Below are 12325 nucleotides of genomic sequence, written 5' to 3' on the forward strand. Positions count from 1 at the left end.
TCTCCCAAATGACTCTGGCAAACCTCCCAGCCAGGATATTGGTGCCCCTCCAGTTTAGATGCAACCTGTCCTCCTTGTACAGGTCCCACCTGCCCTGGAAGAGATCCCAATAGTCCAGAAATCTGAAACCTTCCCTCCTATCAGTTTAGCCAGGTATTTAGCTGCACTATCTTCCTATTTCTAGCCTCACTGGCACATGGCACAAGGAGTAATCCTGAGATTACAACTCTCGAGGTCCTGCTTCTTAGCTTACTGCCTAACTCCCTGAATTCCTTCTGCAAGACCTCATCACTCTTCCTGCCTATGTCATTAGTACCTATGTGTACTACAGCCTCTGGCTGTTCACCCTCCCCCTTCAGGATGTCCTGAGTTAAAGTGTAACTGGATTTGCAAATTACACTTTTTGCAATAAATAAAGTTTAATTGGCCCTTTGTATTCTTCGATTAGAAGTTTAACTATTAGTAAATTTGTTTTTTCTGTTTACTCAACTTTTCAAATTCAAAGTCCTAATTTTTCTTTTGTCTTTCCACTGGTTAATTGTTCTGTCTTCTATTGTTTCATCTGCGAGAGTCGGTTCCATTTCTCCACTCCAACAGCACATATCACTATGATAATAATAATACAGGTAATCGCTTATTGTCACAAGTAGGTGTCAATGAAGTTACTGTGAAAAGCCCCTAGTTGTCACACTACGGTGCCTGTTCGGGTACACGGAGGGAGAATTCAGAATGTCCAATTCACCTCACAAGCACGTCATTCGGGACTTGTGGGGGGAAACTGGAGCACCTGGACACCCAGACATGGAGAGAATGTGCAAACTCTGCAGACAGTGGCACAAACCAGGAATCGAACCTGGATCCCTGATACTGTGCTACCGTGCCACCCATCTGTGGATAGAGAAACAAATATTTCTGATCTAAATTACCCTTCACTACAATGTATGCCATTTACAGCAGATTCAGGTGTACAAATCGGATTGGTTACAAAAAATGATCAACAAATTGTGTTGTCCGTACAAAGAACTAAAGAAACAATTTCCAGGTTTACATCGAGCAACTTGTCAGGGGGCTAAGTTACAAGGAAAGATTTAAAGACTTGAACTTTGAGGCATCTTTTAAGGTATTTAAGATAAATCGCATGGACAAGGTTTTAAATAAACAATGCGAGTAGGACATGGCAACAGATATTTACAGCAATTAAAGGTACCTTTATGACTGATATTGGGAGGTTCTCTGCATAGAGAATTGTTTAAAATGGACTCTGGGCCGAGTGTGAAGATGAAACCCAGAAATAATTTTGGAAACAATTACAGGAAGCGGGCTGAGAAATGGTAAATGGAGTTCAATACAGATACGTGTGAGGTATTGCATTTTGGAAAGTCAAATCAAGGTGAGACTTTCAACGTGAATGGCAGCATCTTGGGGAGTATTGTGGAACAGAGGAACATTGGGAGTTCAGGTGCACGGTTCTCTAAAAGTGGAGTCACAGGTGGATAGAGCAGAAGGCTTTTGGCATGCTGGCCTTCATCAGTCAGGGCATTGAGTATAGAAGTTGGGATGTTATGTTGCAATTGTACAGGACGTTTTTGGATTTGGATTTGTTTATTGTCACGTGTACCGCGGTACAGTGAAAAGTATTTTTCTGCGAGCAGTTCAAACAGATCATTTAGTTCATGAAAAGATGTAAGAAGAGGATCTGTGTGAGAGAGCTCGCAGAGATTCGCCATGCTCTGCGCCATGCTGGGTGGTGAGGCCGCACCTCGAATATTGTGTTCAGTTTTGGTCGTCTTGCTAGAGGAAAGATGTTATTAAACTGGAGATTGGATTGGATTGGATTTGTTTATTGTCACGTGTAACGAGGTACAGTGAAAAGTATTTTTCTGTCAGCAGCTTAGAAGAGATTTACTAGGCTGTTGCCAGGACTCGGAACTGAGTTATGGGCAGAGATTGGACAAACTAGGACTTCTTTCTTTAGAGAGTGTATAAAATCATGAGAGGCATGGATAGGGTTGGGAAATCGAGAGCATAGTTTTAAGTTAAGAGGGGAAAGAATTAATGGGAACTTCAGGACCAACTTTTTTTACACAGAGGGTGATGGAACAAAGAAAATTACAGCACAGGAACAGGCCCTTCGGCCCTCCCAGATCCTTTATCTAAACCTGTCTCCTATTTTCCAAGGTCTACTTCCCTCTCTTCCCCGCCCGTTCATATATCTGTCTAGATGCATCTTAAATGATGCTATCGTGCCCGCCTCTACCACCTCCACTGGCAAAGCGTTCCAGGCACCCACCACCCTCTGCGTAAAAAACTTTCCACGCACATCTCCCTTAAACTTTCCCCCTCTCACCTTGAAATCGTGACCCCTTGTAATTGACACCCCCAATCTTGGAAAAAGCTTGTTGCTATCCACCCTGTCCATACCTCTCATAATTTTGTAGACCTCAATCAGGACCCCCCTCAACCTCTGGCTTTCCAACGAAAACAATCCTAATCTACTCAACCTTTCTTCATACCTAGCACCCTCCATACCAGGCAACATCCTGGTGAACCTCCTCTGGACCCTCTCTAAAGCATCCACATCCTTCTGGTAATGTGGCGACCAGAACTGCACGCAGTATTCCAAATGTGGCCTAACCAAAGTCCTATACAACTGTAACATGACCGGCCGACTCTTGTACTCAGTACCCTGTCCGATGAAGGCAAGCATGCTGTATGCCGTCTTGACCACTCTATCAACCTGCATTGCCACCTTCAGGGTACAATGGACCTGAACTCCCAGATCTCTCTGTACATCAATTTTCCCCAGGACTCTTCCATTGACCATATAGTTCGCTCTTGAATTTGATCTTCCAAAATGCATCACCTCGCATTTGCCTGGAATGAACTCCATCTGCCATTTCTCTGCCCAACTCTCCAGTCTATCTATATTTTGCTGTATTCTCTGACAGTCCTCCTCGCTATCTGCAACTCCACCAATCTTAGTATCATCTGCAAACTTGCTAATCAGACCACCTATACCTTCCTCCAGGTCATTTATGTATATCACAAACAACAGTGGTCCGAGCACGGATCCCTGTGGAACACCACTAGTCACCCTTCTCCATTTTGAGACACTCCCTTCCACCACTACTCTGTCTCCTGTTGCCCAGCCAGTTCTTTATCCATCTAGCTAGTACACTCTGAACCCCATACGACTTCACTTTTTCTATCAACCTGCCATGGGAAACTTTATCAAACGCCTTATTAAAGTCCATGTATATGATGTCTACAGCCCTTCCCTCATCAATTAACTTTGTCACTTCCTCAAAGAATTCTATTAGGTTTGTAAGACATGACCTTCCCTGCACAAAACCATGCTGCCTATCACTGATAAGTCTATTTTCTTCCAGATGTGAATAGATCCTATCCCTCAGTATCTTCTCCAACAGTTTGCCTACCACTGACGCCAAGCTCACAGGTGATAGTATGTGGAATGAGCTGCCGGAGGAAGTGGTTGAGGCAGGGACATTGACAATGTTTAAAAAGCATTTGGACAGACACGGATAGGAAAGGTTTAGAGATGCAGGCAAATGGGGTTAGCTTATTTGGGCTTTATGATAGGCATGGACCAGTTTGGGCCGAAGGGCCTGTCTCCGTGCCATAGATTTTATTACACACTCGCCACCCTGACTTGGAAATATATCGGCATTCCTTCACAGTCACTAGGGCAAAATCGTGGAACTCCCTCCCTAACAGCACAGTGGGTGTACCTACACCTCAAGGACTGCAGAGGTTCAAGAACATAATTTGACATCATCTTCTGAAGGGCAACTGAGGATGGGCAATAAATGCTGGCCTAACCAGCGATGCCCACATCCCATAAATTAATTTTAAAATAAGGTCAAGTTAATCTCAATTTGCAAAAAAAAGTCACTTGTGCAACCATTGCTGATAATTCTACATAATTCATTGAATCTGGAAACATTGAAAGGTGGAACAAAACATAGAAAAAAGTTAAGTTCCAGTCATTGATAATGGTCATAGGAGAGTTATGCACAATTCAAAGGAGCCCTGTTTTAGTATTGCTGTGTCATTTCCTTTAATAAGATCTTCCAAAATAAACAAAAGCATAACCAGCATTTAGAAAATCTTGCTTGAGTTACTATTTTTAATCAGGAGCTCAATAAGAGTTTAAAATTAATAATAATAATCTTTGACTTCTGGTGGCGGCCATGCAGTGAGTGGTCGTACATTTGGTTGCTCCCCTCGTGGTGGACCTTTTGGTCCTTTTTCTCCGATTTATGGTGGATTTGATTGTCAAAACAGGAGACTGCAGAAGTAGAGGAGAAGGATTCCCCACCAGTGTATGCATTTGTGGACTAGAAGTGGTCTGAAAGGGAGAGAACATTGGTCGAAAATGGGAGTGGAGTCTGCAGCACAGGAGAACATGGTGGAGGGTCAGGGACCGAAACTGCCAGCCCAGTGGTCAATGGAGCAGCTGGTGGTCTTTCTTCAGGAGAAATTCGCTCAGCAAAGAATACCTAAATCCGAATAAGACGGGGATTGATTGTGTGGTGCAGAGACTGGAAACCCAGGGCCAGGCGATCCTGAAGGTGGAAGAGGCGGTGGCTGAGCACGATGAGCAGCTAGCCTCGATGGCGGCGGAGATGGAGCCGATGAAGGACCACCAGAAGAGGCTGCAAGAGAAAGTGGAGGACCTGGAGAACAGATCGCGCAGGCAGAATTTGAGGATTGTTGGCCTACTGGAGGGCAGCGAGGGTTCGGACGCAGGTGCATATGTGGCATTCGAGAATCTGCTGGGGGAAGGTGCGTTTGCTTGGCCCTTGGAGGTGGACAGGGCACACAGGGCACTTATGAGAAGCCGCTGAGGAATGAGCCGCGCGTTAACTTTGTTCTTAATGGAGGGTGGTGGGTAGAATTTTCTTCTTTGTGTTTGTATGTTCGAGCAGGGAATGAGGAAGATCAGTGGGGGGTAGGATGCTTGGCGCCATGGGCGGTGGCTACCAGGCTGGCTGGGCGTGCTAGCTCACGGAAGCGCAATGGGGGGCGACCAGGTGATAAGTTTGCTGAGGGGGGTTGGGATTGTTATTTTGTCATGGGGGGAGGGAGGGCATTGATCTGCTGACAGGGGAGGGACTGGCACTTAGAAACAAACTGGGGGCCGATGACAGTGGGCGCCCAAGAACGCGACTGAGGAGGTGCGGGACACGGGTTGGAGGCTGGCCTAAGAAGGGCTATTGTTAATCGTCCGGGTGGGGGGGGGGGGGGGCTGGCACCCCAGAACAGGCTGATCACATGGAAAGTGAGAGGGTTGAATGGGCCAGTCAAAAGGGCTTGCGTGGTCGCGCATTTGAAGAGCTTAAAGGCGGACATTGGAATGCTACAGGAGACACGCCTGAGGGTGGTGGATCAGACTAGGTGGAGGGGATGGGTTGGGCAGGTATTTCATTCGGGACTATACTCTAAAACGACGAGGTAGCGATTTTGAACAATAAGCAGGTGTCATTTGCGGTAGGGAGCTTAGTGGTGGACTTGGGGGGTAAGTACATTATGGTGAGTGGGAAGCTGGAGGGGATGCTGGTTGTATTACTGAATTTCTATGCACCAAACTGGGATAATGCGGAGTTTATGAGGTGGGTGTTGGGGAAGGACCTGGACTCGGAAAGGCTGATCATGGTGGGGGGACTTTAATATGGTTATAGATCCAAAGTTGGATCGGTCAGGTTCGAGGACGGTGGGGGGTGGGGGGGGGGGGGGGGGGGGGGGGGGTGACAGTGGCTGCAAAGATTTTGACCTTTTCGCTTCTATCGCCTCAGGGGATACAGGACAAGGTCGTTTAAAAATGGGAGTGGGGGAGGGAAGTTCTCAGAAATTTATAGAGCTCATGGAGTGAGAGGGAACCCAGATAGGGGAGGTAAAGCGCAAGTGGGAAGATGAGCTGGGTAAGGAGCTGGAGGCAGATCTGTGGGAGGATGCCCTGAGTAGAGTCACACGTCCTCATTATGTGCCAGGCTCAGCCTGATACAATTTAAAGTGGTTCACCGGACACACATGGTAGCCCAGATGAGCAGGTTTTTGGGGATAGAGGACAGGTGAGTAAGGTGGGCGGGAGGGCCCGCAAACCATGTCCAATTGTTTTGGTCATGTCCGGAACTTAGTGGATTCTGGCAGGGATTTGCTGATGTCATGTCCATGGTGTTAAAAACGAGGGTGGCCCCGAGTCCAGAGGTGGCGATTTTTGGGGTGTCGGAAGACCCTGGGAGTCCAGGGGACGAGAGAGGCTGAGATTTTGGCCTTTGCCTCTTTGGTAGCCCGGAGACGGATCCTATTATCCTAGAGGGACCCGGAGCCCCCGAAGTCAGGGGGATGGGTTAGCGATGAGGATCAATGTTTGGAGGCAGCTGCTGTTTATCGACGTCTTTAGTTTTCCCCAAAACTAAAAGTGTTAGCAGATTCGATGAGGGGGGTGGGGGGGGCGGGATATAGGGGAGTTAGTCTAGTTTAGTTCAGGTGGGATCAGCGAGAGGAGATGGAGGGACTGGGAAATTGAATGCATAAACCATGTTGACTGGGTATGGTTGTTGGCTGGGGGAGGGGCTGTTATGTGCTGAATTATGTTTACATTTGTTTTTGTACTTTCTGGTATTATAAAATCATAAATGCCCTAATAAAATGTCGAAAAAATAATCTTTATTTGTGTCACAAGTAGGCTTACATGAACATGCAATGAAGTTACTGTCAACATCCCCTGGTCGCCACAATATGGTGCCTGTTCGGGTACACTGAGGGAGGATTCAGAATGTCCAATTCACAAAACAGGCACGTCTTTCGGGACTTGTGGGAGGAAACCGGAGCACCCGGAGAAAACCCATGCAGACAGGAGGAGAATGTGCAGACTCTGGGCAGATAGTGACCCAAGCCGGTAATGGAACCCGGGTCCTTGGCGCTGTGAAACAACAGTGCTAACCACTACATTAGCATAAGAACAAGCTGCCAAGTTGGGTTCAGAAACCAAAGCTGTAATACCTTTTCAGACAGGTACAAATGCAAATGAAATATATTCCCAGGGGTAAAAATTCTGAAAATTATTTTCCAGCAAATGTTGGACCAAATATAGTTAATCATGCATACATTGGGAGTGCGTTATCCTATCAGTTGTCAACTACCACAATTTGGCGTAAGATTTGCGGCATCAATGCAAAATGCTGATTGGTGTCAGAAGTGGGATCCCCAGTTGAGGTGTCACTGTCTTACCAGGTTGGGGGTTAAATACACCTGTAGTAGTTTTAGCTCAGTTGGCTGGACAGCTGTTTCGTGATGCAGAGCGAGGCCAACAGCTTGAGTGCAATTACTGCACCAGCTGTGGTTATCTACAGCCCCTGCCACGAGCTCCTCCCCCTCCACGAGCTCCTCCCCCTCCACGAGCTCCGCCCCCCACCACCCCGAGCTCCGCCCCCCCAACCGCCCCGAACTCCGCCCCCCCAACCACCCCGAACTCCGCCCCCCCAACCACCCCGAACTCCGCCCCCCCCAACCGCCCCGAACTCCGCCCCCCCAACCACCCCGAACTCCGCCCCCCCAACCACCCCGAGCTCCGCCCCCTCGCCACCCCGAGCTCCGCCCCCTCGCCACCCCGAGCTCCGCCCCCTCGCCACCCCGAGCTCCGCCCCCTACGGCCGCCTCTTTGAGGACTCGGCGGGGCCTGTCACAGCCCACTGTGACGTCACTGGGGCCGACTCGCCGCCATATTGCTGGAAAGTAAATCTAGTGACGGGATTCTCGGCTTCCCCCCCCCACCACACACGGAGTTTTTATAACTGTCTGCATTGAGCGATAACAACCGCTCCTCCTCCGTGTTAAATTTATGAAACCTCTTTGCTGACAGGACAGAAGCACCAGTGGCTGCTGCGTCCCCCCCCCCAATCCTCCTCCAGCCATGTCGACTCTGACCCAGAGGAGCTCCGGCCTCGTCCAAAGGAAAACCGAAGCTTCGAGGAACGCGGAGAAAATCCCCGACGACGACGAGGAGCGGAGGGATGAGCAGGACCAGGAGGACGAGAAAGGCGACTCGAAAGAAACTCGCCTGACCCTGATGGAAGAGGTGCTGCTCTTGGGCCTGAAGGACCGGGAGGTCTGATTTGTTTTATTCCGTTACCCTGAGATGCGACAAAATGGTTATTTCTGCCGAGTATTCAGAGAAAACAGTCTGTCTGATTTGTGTGGAAGTGTAGGCCTCCAGAATTGTAGCAGTCTACCTAACCTGAACGGAAGGACTTCGGGTGGCGAGGCAGCAGGTTTTTAGTGATGATTGACATTTTCATTCACCAATAGTGAAGGGAATGGCTCTGGAAGGCGAAGGTGGGGGTGGAAGTGGTCCAATGGGCGTGAAGGGAGGGCGGCTCAGTCTGTTTGTACAAGTACACAATACCTCCAGTGAGTGATCACCAGCTCAGTTCCTGAAGCAGGTTGACTGAGGGCCAGGTATAGGAATAATAATCACCATATACTTCATTATTCTTTAAATGGACAGACCGTGCCATTTTTCTCGACGAACTGGTAGGAAATTAATAACATTGGAAATCTGAAATTACAACTAGGTTCAACAACTCCAACTGCTCATAACAGGCAACAATAAACATTTTCTATTTATAAAGCACCTCCAGGTAGTTTTGAAAAAAAGGTCCCAAGGCTCTTCACAGCAACATTGCACAACAACATTTGGCACCTGGCCACACAACAGAATTGGGGTGGATGGCTGAAAGCTGTGTTAAAGATTTAGGTTTGAAGGAGGAAGTGAGGTGGCGAGGTATAATGATGGAATTGCATTGATGGAGTGATTTTAAAATTAGGCAAGCTCAAGAGGCCAGAATTGGAAGAGCGCAAGTACCGGAGGGGTGGCACAGTGGTTAGCACTGCTGCAGCACAACACCAGGGACCTGGGACAATTCTGGCTGTGGATGACTTTGTGGAGTTTGCATATTCTCCCAGTGTCTGCACAGATTGCCTCCAGGTGCTTCAGTTTCCTCCCCCAATCCAAAAATGAACCGGTTAGATGGGGTTATAGCGGTTGAGCGTAGGTAGGCTTCTCTTTCAGGGGGTGAGTGCAGAGTCAATGAGCCGAATGGCTTCCTGCACTGTAGGGATTTTGTGGATCACAAAGGTTTGTGGGCTAGAGGAAATGACAGGGTAGATAGGGATGAGGCAATGGGGAGATTTGAAAACCAGGGTGTGTGTTTTTAAAATCAAGTTGTTGCATTAACAGGGAGCCAGTGTCAGTTTAAAAACCATGGCAATGAGGTCAGCAGGGTAGCACAAGTGGATAGCACTGTGGCTTCACAGCTCCAGGGTCCCAGGTTCGATTCCCTGCTGGTCACTGTCTGTGCGGAGTCTGCACGTTCTCCCTGTGTCTGCGTGGGTTTCCTCCGGGTGCTCCGGATTCCTCCCACAGTCCAAAGGTGTGCAGCTTAGGTGGATTGGCCATGATAAATTGCCCTTAGTGACCAAAATAAAAAGGTTAGGAGGGGTTATTGGGTTACGGGGATAGGGTAGAGGTCAGGGCTTAAGTGGGCCGGTGCAGACTTGATGGGCGAATGGCCTCCTTCTGCAATGTATGTTCTATCTTCTAAAGGGGTTTTCATGAGTTAGGACAAGGGCCAATGTGAAAAGCTGGCCAAGAGTTTTGCAATTGTCATGGTTGGAGATAACACAGACATGGATGTGGGTTTCAATGGAAGATGAGGTATAGAATTGGGAGTTTAATGCAAGTGGAAATAAGGAGTCTTGATGAAGCAGTGGGTTGTCAAAGCTTAACTATGAGTCAGATGAGATGCTGGAGCTAGGAACAATCTGGTTCAGCCTCAGACATTGTCTGGCAAAGGAACAAAGTTTGTGGTGGGAACACAAGACAATGGCTTTCTGTGGTCCCAATATTTAGTTGAAAGAAGTTTAGCTCATCTAGTTCTGGCTGTTGGACAAGTCTGATAATGTAGAAATAGTGAAATAATAGAGAGAGAGGTGATGAGGCAGAGCTGGGTATCATCTGCATACATGTGGAATTTGATGTGTTTTTGGCTGATGTCACCGTAAGCAGCATTGTAGACGAGAAAAAGGTGACCAAGGATACATCCTTAGGAGCAGAAAGAGAAGCCATTACAGGTGAGTCTTTGGATTGAACTAGGTAGATATGAATGGAATCAGTGAATGCATTCTTATCAAACTGGATGGTAAAAAGGTGGGGGTGGATAATGTGGTTAACTGTGTCAAAGGCAGCAGATAGGATCTTGAGGGATAGTTCCCCTTTCTCAGTCACAAAGTCACAACATTTGTGATTTTGACAGGAATTATTTAAATACTGTGGCAGAGGCAGGAACCTGATTGGGAAGATTTAAATATCAAGCTCCCAGAAAGGTGGGTATGGATTTGGTAGAGGCTGTGCAAAATTCTATCTTTGAATTTTTAGTATGTGGTGTTCTCTTCCCCAGAGAGTGATAGAAATGGGGTAATTGTATATTTTTAAGGATTGATGACGAACCAGGGATTCAAAAGATATCGGGGGATGTTATCAGACACAATCTTATTGAATGACAGAGCAGGCTCAATGAACCAAATGGCCATATACTCCTAATTTGTATGTTCATGTGTGAACATAACCAACAACAAATAATCTTTTCATGAAATGTTAAACTAACTTTAATTTTGCAGATTGATTGGCATGCTGTGTACTTTCAGTATACTAATTTGTTCAAAGAAATGTCTGAGGTTTAGTACCGAGGAAGGCAGGCATAATAATTACTACAATATGCACATGACTGCTCACATTTTTGAATGTCTGTAGAACTTGCCATTACATTAATTTTGTAAAATACTCCAGAAATTACATAGGCCAGGGTGTTTAATAACTGACTTTAAGAAGAGTCCTAATCTAAATCCAAGAATGAAGTGAGATTTATCAAATATTCCAAGCACAGAGTACAATTAGCTTATTGATTTTCCATAATTTAAATGATGCATTTTGTCCATTTGATATATGGTTGCAGGAGCTCAAGAAAGGACATGCCCTCAGCAATGTTTGCTTATAAAAATGATGATTTGATGGTATTTACATTTGGTATCTTTCTTCCACAACTTTTGTATACAAATTTAGAAAACTCCATTTATATCACGGCCTCTCTGCTGAGAGGACAAACTAATTTAGGTTTGAGGTTATTTGAAATTAGTTGTAAAACTGAGCTGCATTTGAACTGTTAAAATAGGAATTTTAACTGGTTCAGGCAAACTCTCGTGCTGTTTCAATAATTCCTAGGTTGTGCATTTGATCAAGTACATCTTTAATGATTAAGGTTGTCTTCCATTCTAAGTTTATCTCACGTTTTAGCTGTTTGAATTGTCCTTTTGTACAGCTGTTTTAAAGGGAAACATCACATTTCCAATTTTTACTCTATGCAGATTGGAAGATGTTGTCTTTTACATTGTACACCTGGATGCAAATGATCCTTTGGCAATACTTGGCCAACATTCTTCTCTCTTGGCCTACACTACCAGAAACTTTATCTGATCATTTGGTGTATGCAAGTTGGCTGCTTATATTTATTGACATAACAGTCACTGTACTGCAAAATAATCAATTGGATGTAAAGGGCATTGCAATTACTTGAGGATGTGATGTAGTGCCATATATAAATAAAAGTTTGTTCATTAAAGGACTTATCCATGCAAAAGCGTTCAATTTATGGGCTCAGATCATATATTAGTCTTATTAGTCAAATAAAATCTAACCTAATGCATTTCAAATTTACCATTAATATAAATTTAAAAATTATCCAGTCCAAATACAATTAGTGTAATTAGAATTGTGATAACTTTCAATTGAATAAAATGGTACAATGGCAGAATAATGTTAACAATAATGCTGACTAAAACCTGAGCCTATTTATATGGGTTTGGATACTTAACATAGGGTCCACTCACCTTCACTTTGACAACATTAACAAACCCATGAGCTCCATCATCAGAAGGGCCAGAGCAGCAAGTGCACAGGAATAACACAATCTCCAGAATCCCCTCCAATTCCTAACATCAACTTTCCTTGTCGCTGGGTAAAATCCAGGAATATCTTTTCCCCCGAGTACTGTGAGAGTAGCTTCGCTAGTCGGAGTTTAGCAGTTAAGGAAGCAAGCTCACTCCTACCACTTCGTGGACAACCAAGAATGGACAGTAAATATGGTCTTGCTAACAACGTCCACATCCTAAGAATAGATTTAAAACATGGCAATTGTGTCCCTGAAAAATAAGATTGAAAATATATTGATGCCACTGTGTTACAGTG

General features: G+C 45.8%; 1 protein-coding gene across 1 annotated transcript in view; it reads left to right on the plus strand.

Moving 5' to 3' along the window:
* The first annotated feature begins 7708 nt into the window (after window positions 1–7708).
* The window catches only part of golph3 (golgi phosphoprotein 3), a 126531-nt gene continuing 121914 nt past the window's right edge, over window positions 7709–12325 (plus strand). The window contains exon 1 of the mRNA XM_038790711.1: window positions 7709–8131. Coding sequence (XP_038646639.1) covers window positions 7937–8131 — 195 coding nt within the window. The 5' untranslated portion in view covers window positions 7709–7936. The remainder of the gene's footprint in view (window positions 8132–12325) is intronic.

Source organism: Scyliorhinus canicula, chromosome 3 (genome assembly GCF_902713615.1).
Source record: "Scyliorhinus canicula chromosome 3, sScyCan1.1, whole genome shotgun sequence".
Classification (NCBI taxonomy): Eukaryota; Metazoa; Chordata; class Chondrichthyes; order Carcharhiniformes; family Scyliorhinidae; genus Scyliorhinus; species Scyliorhinus canicula.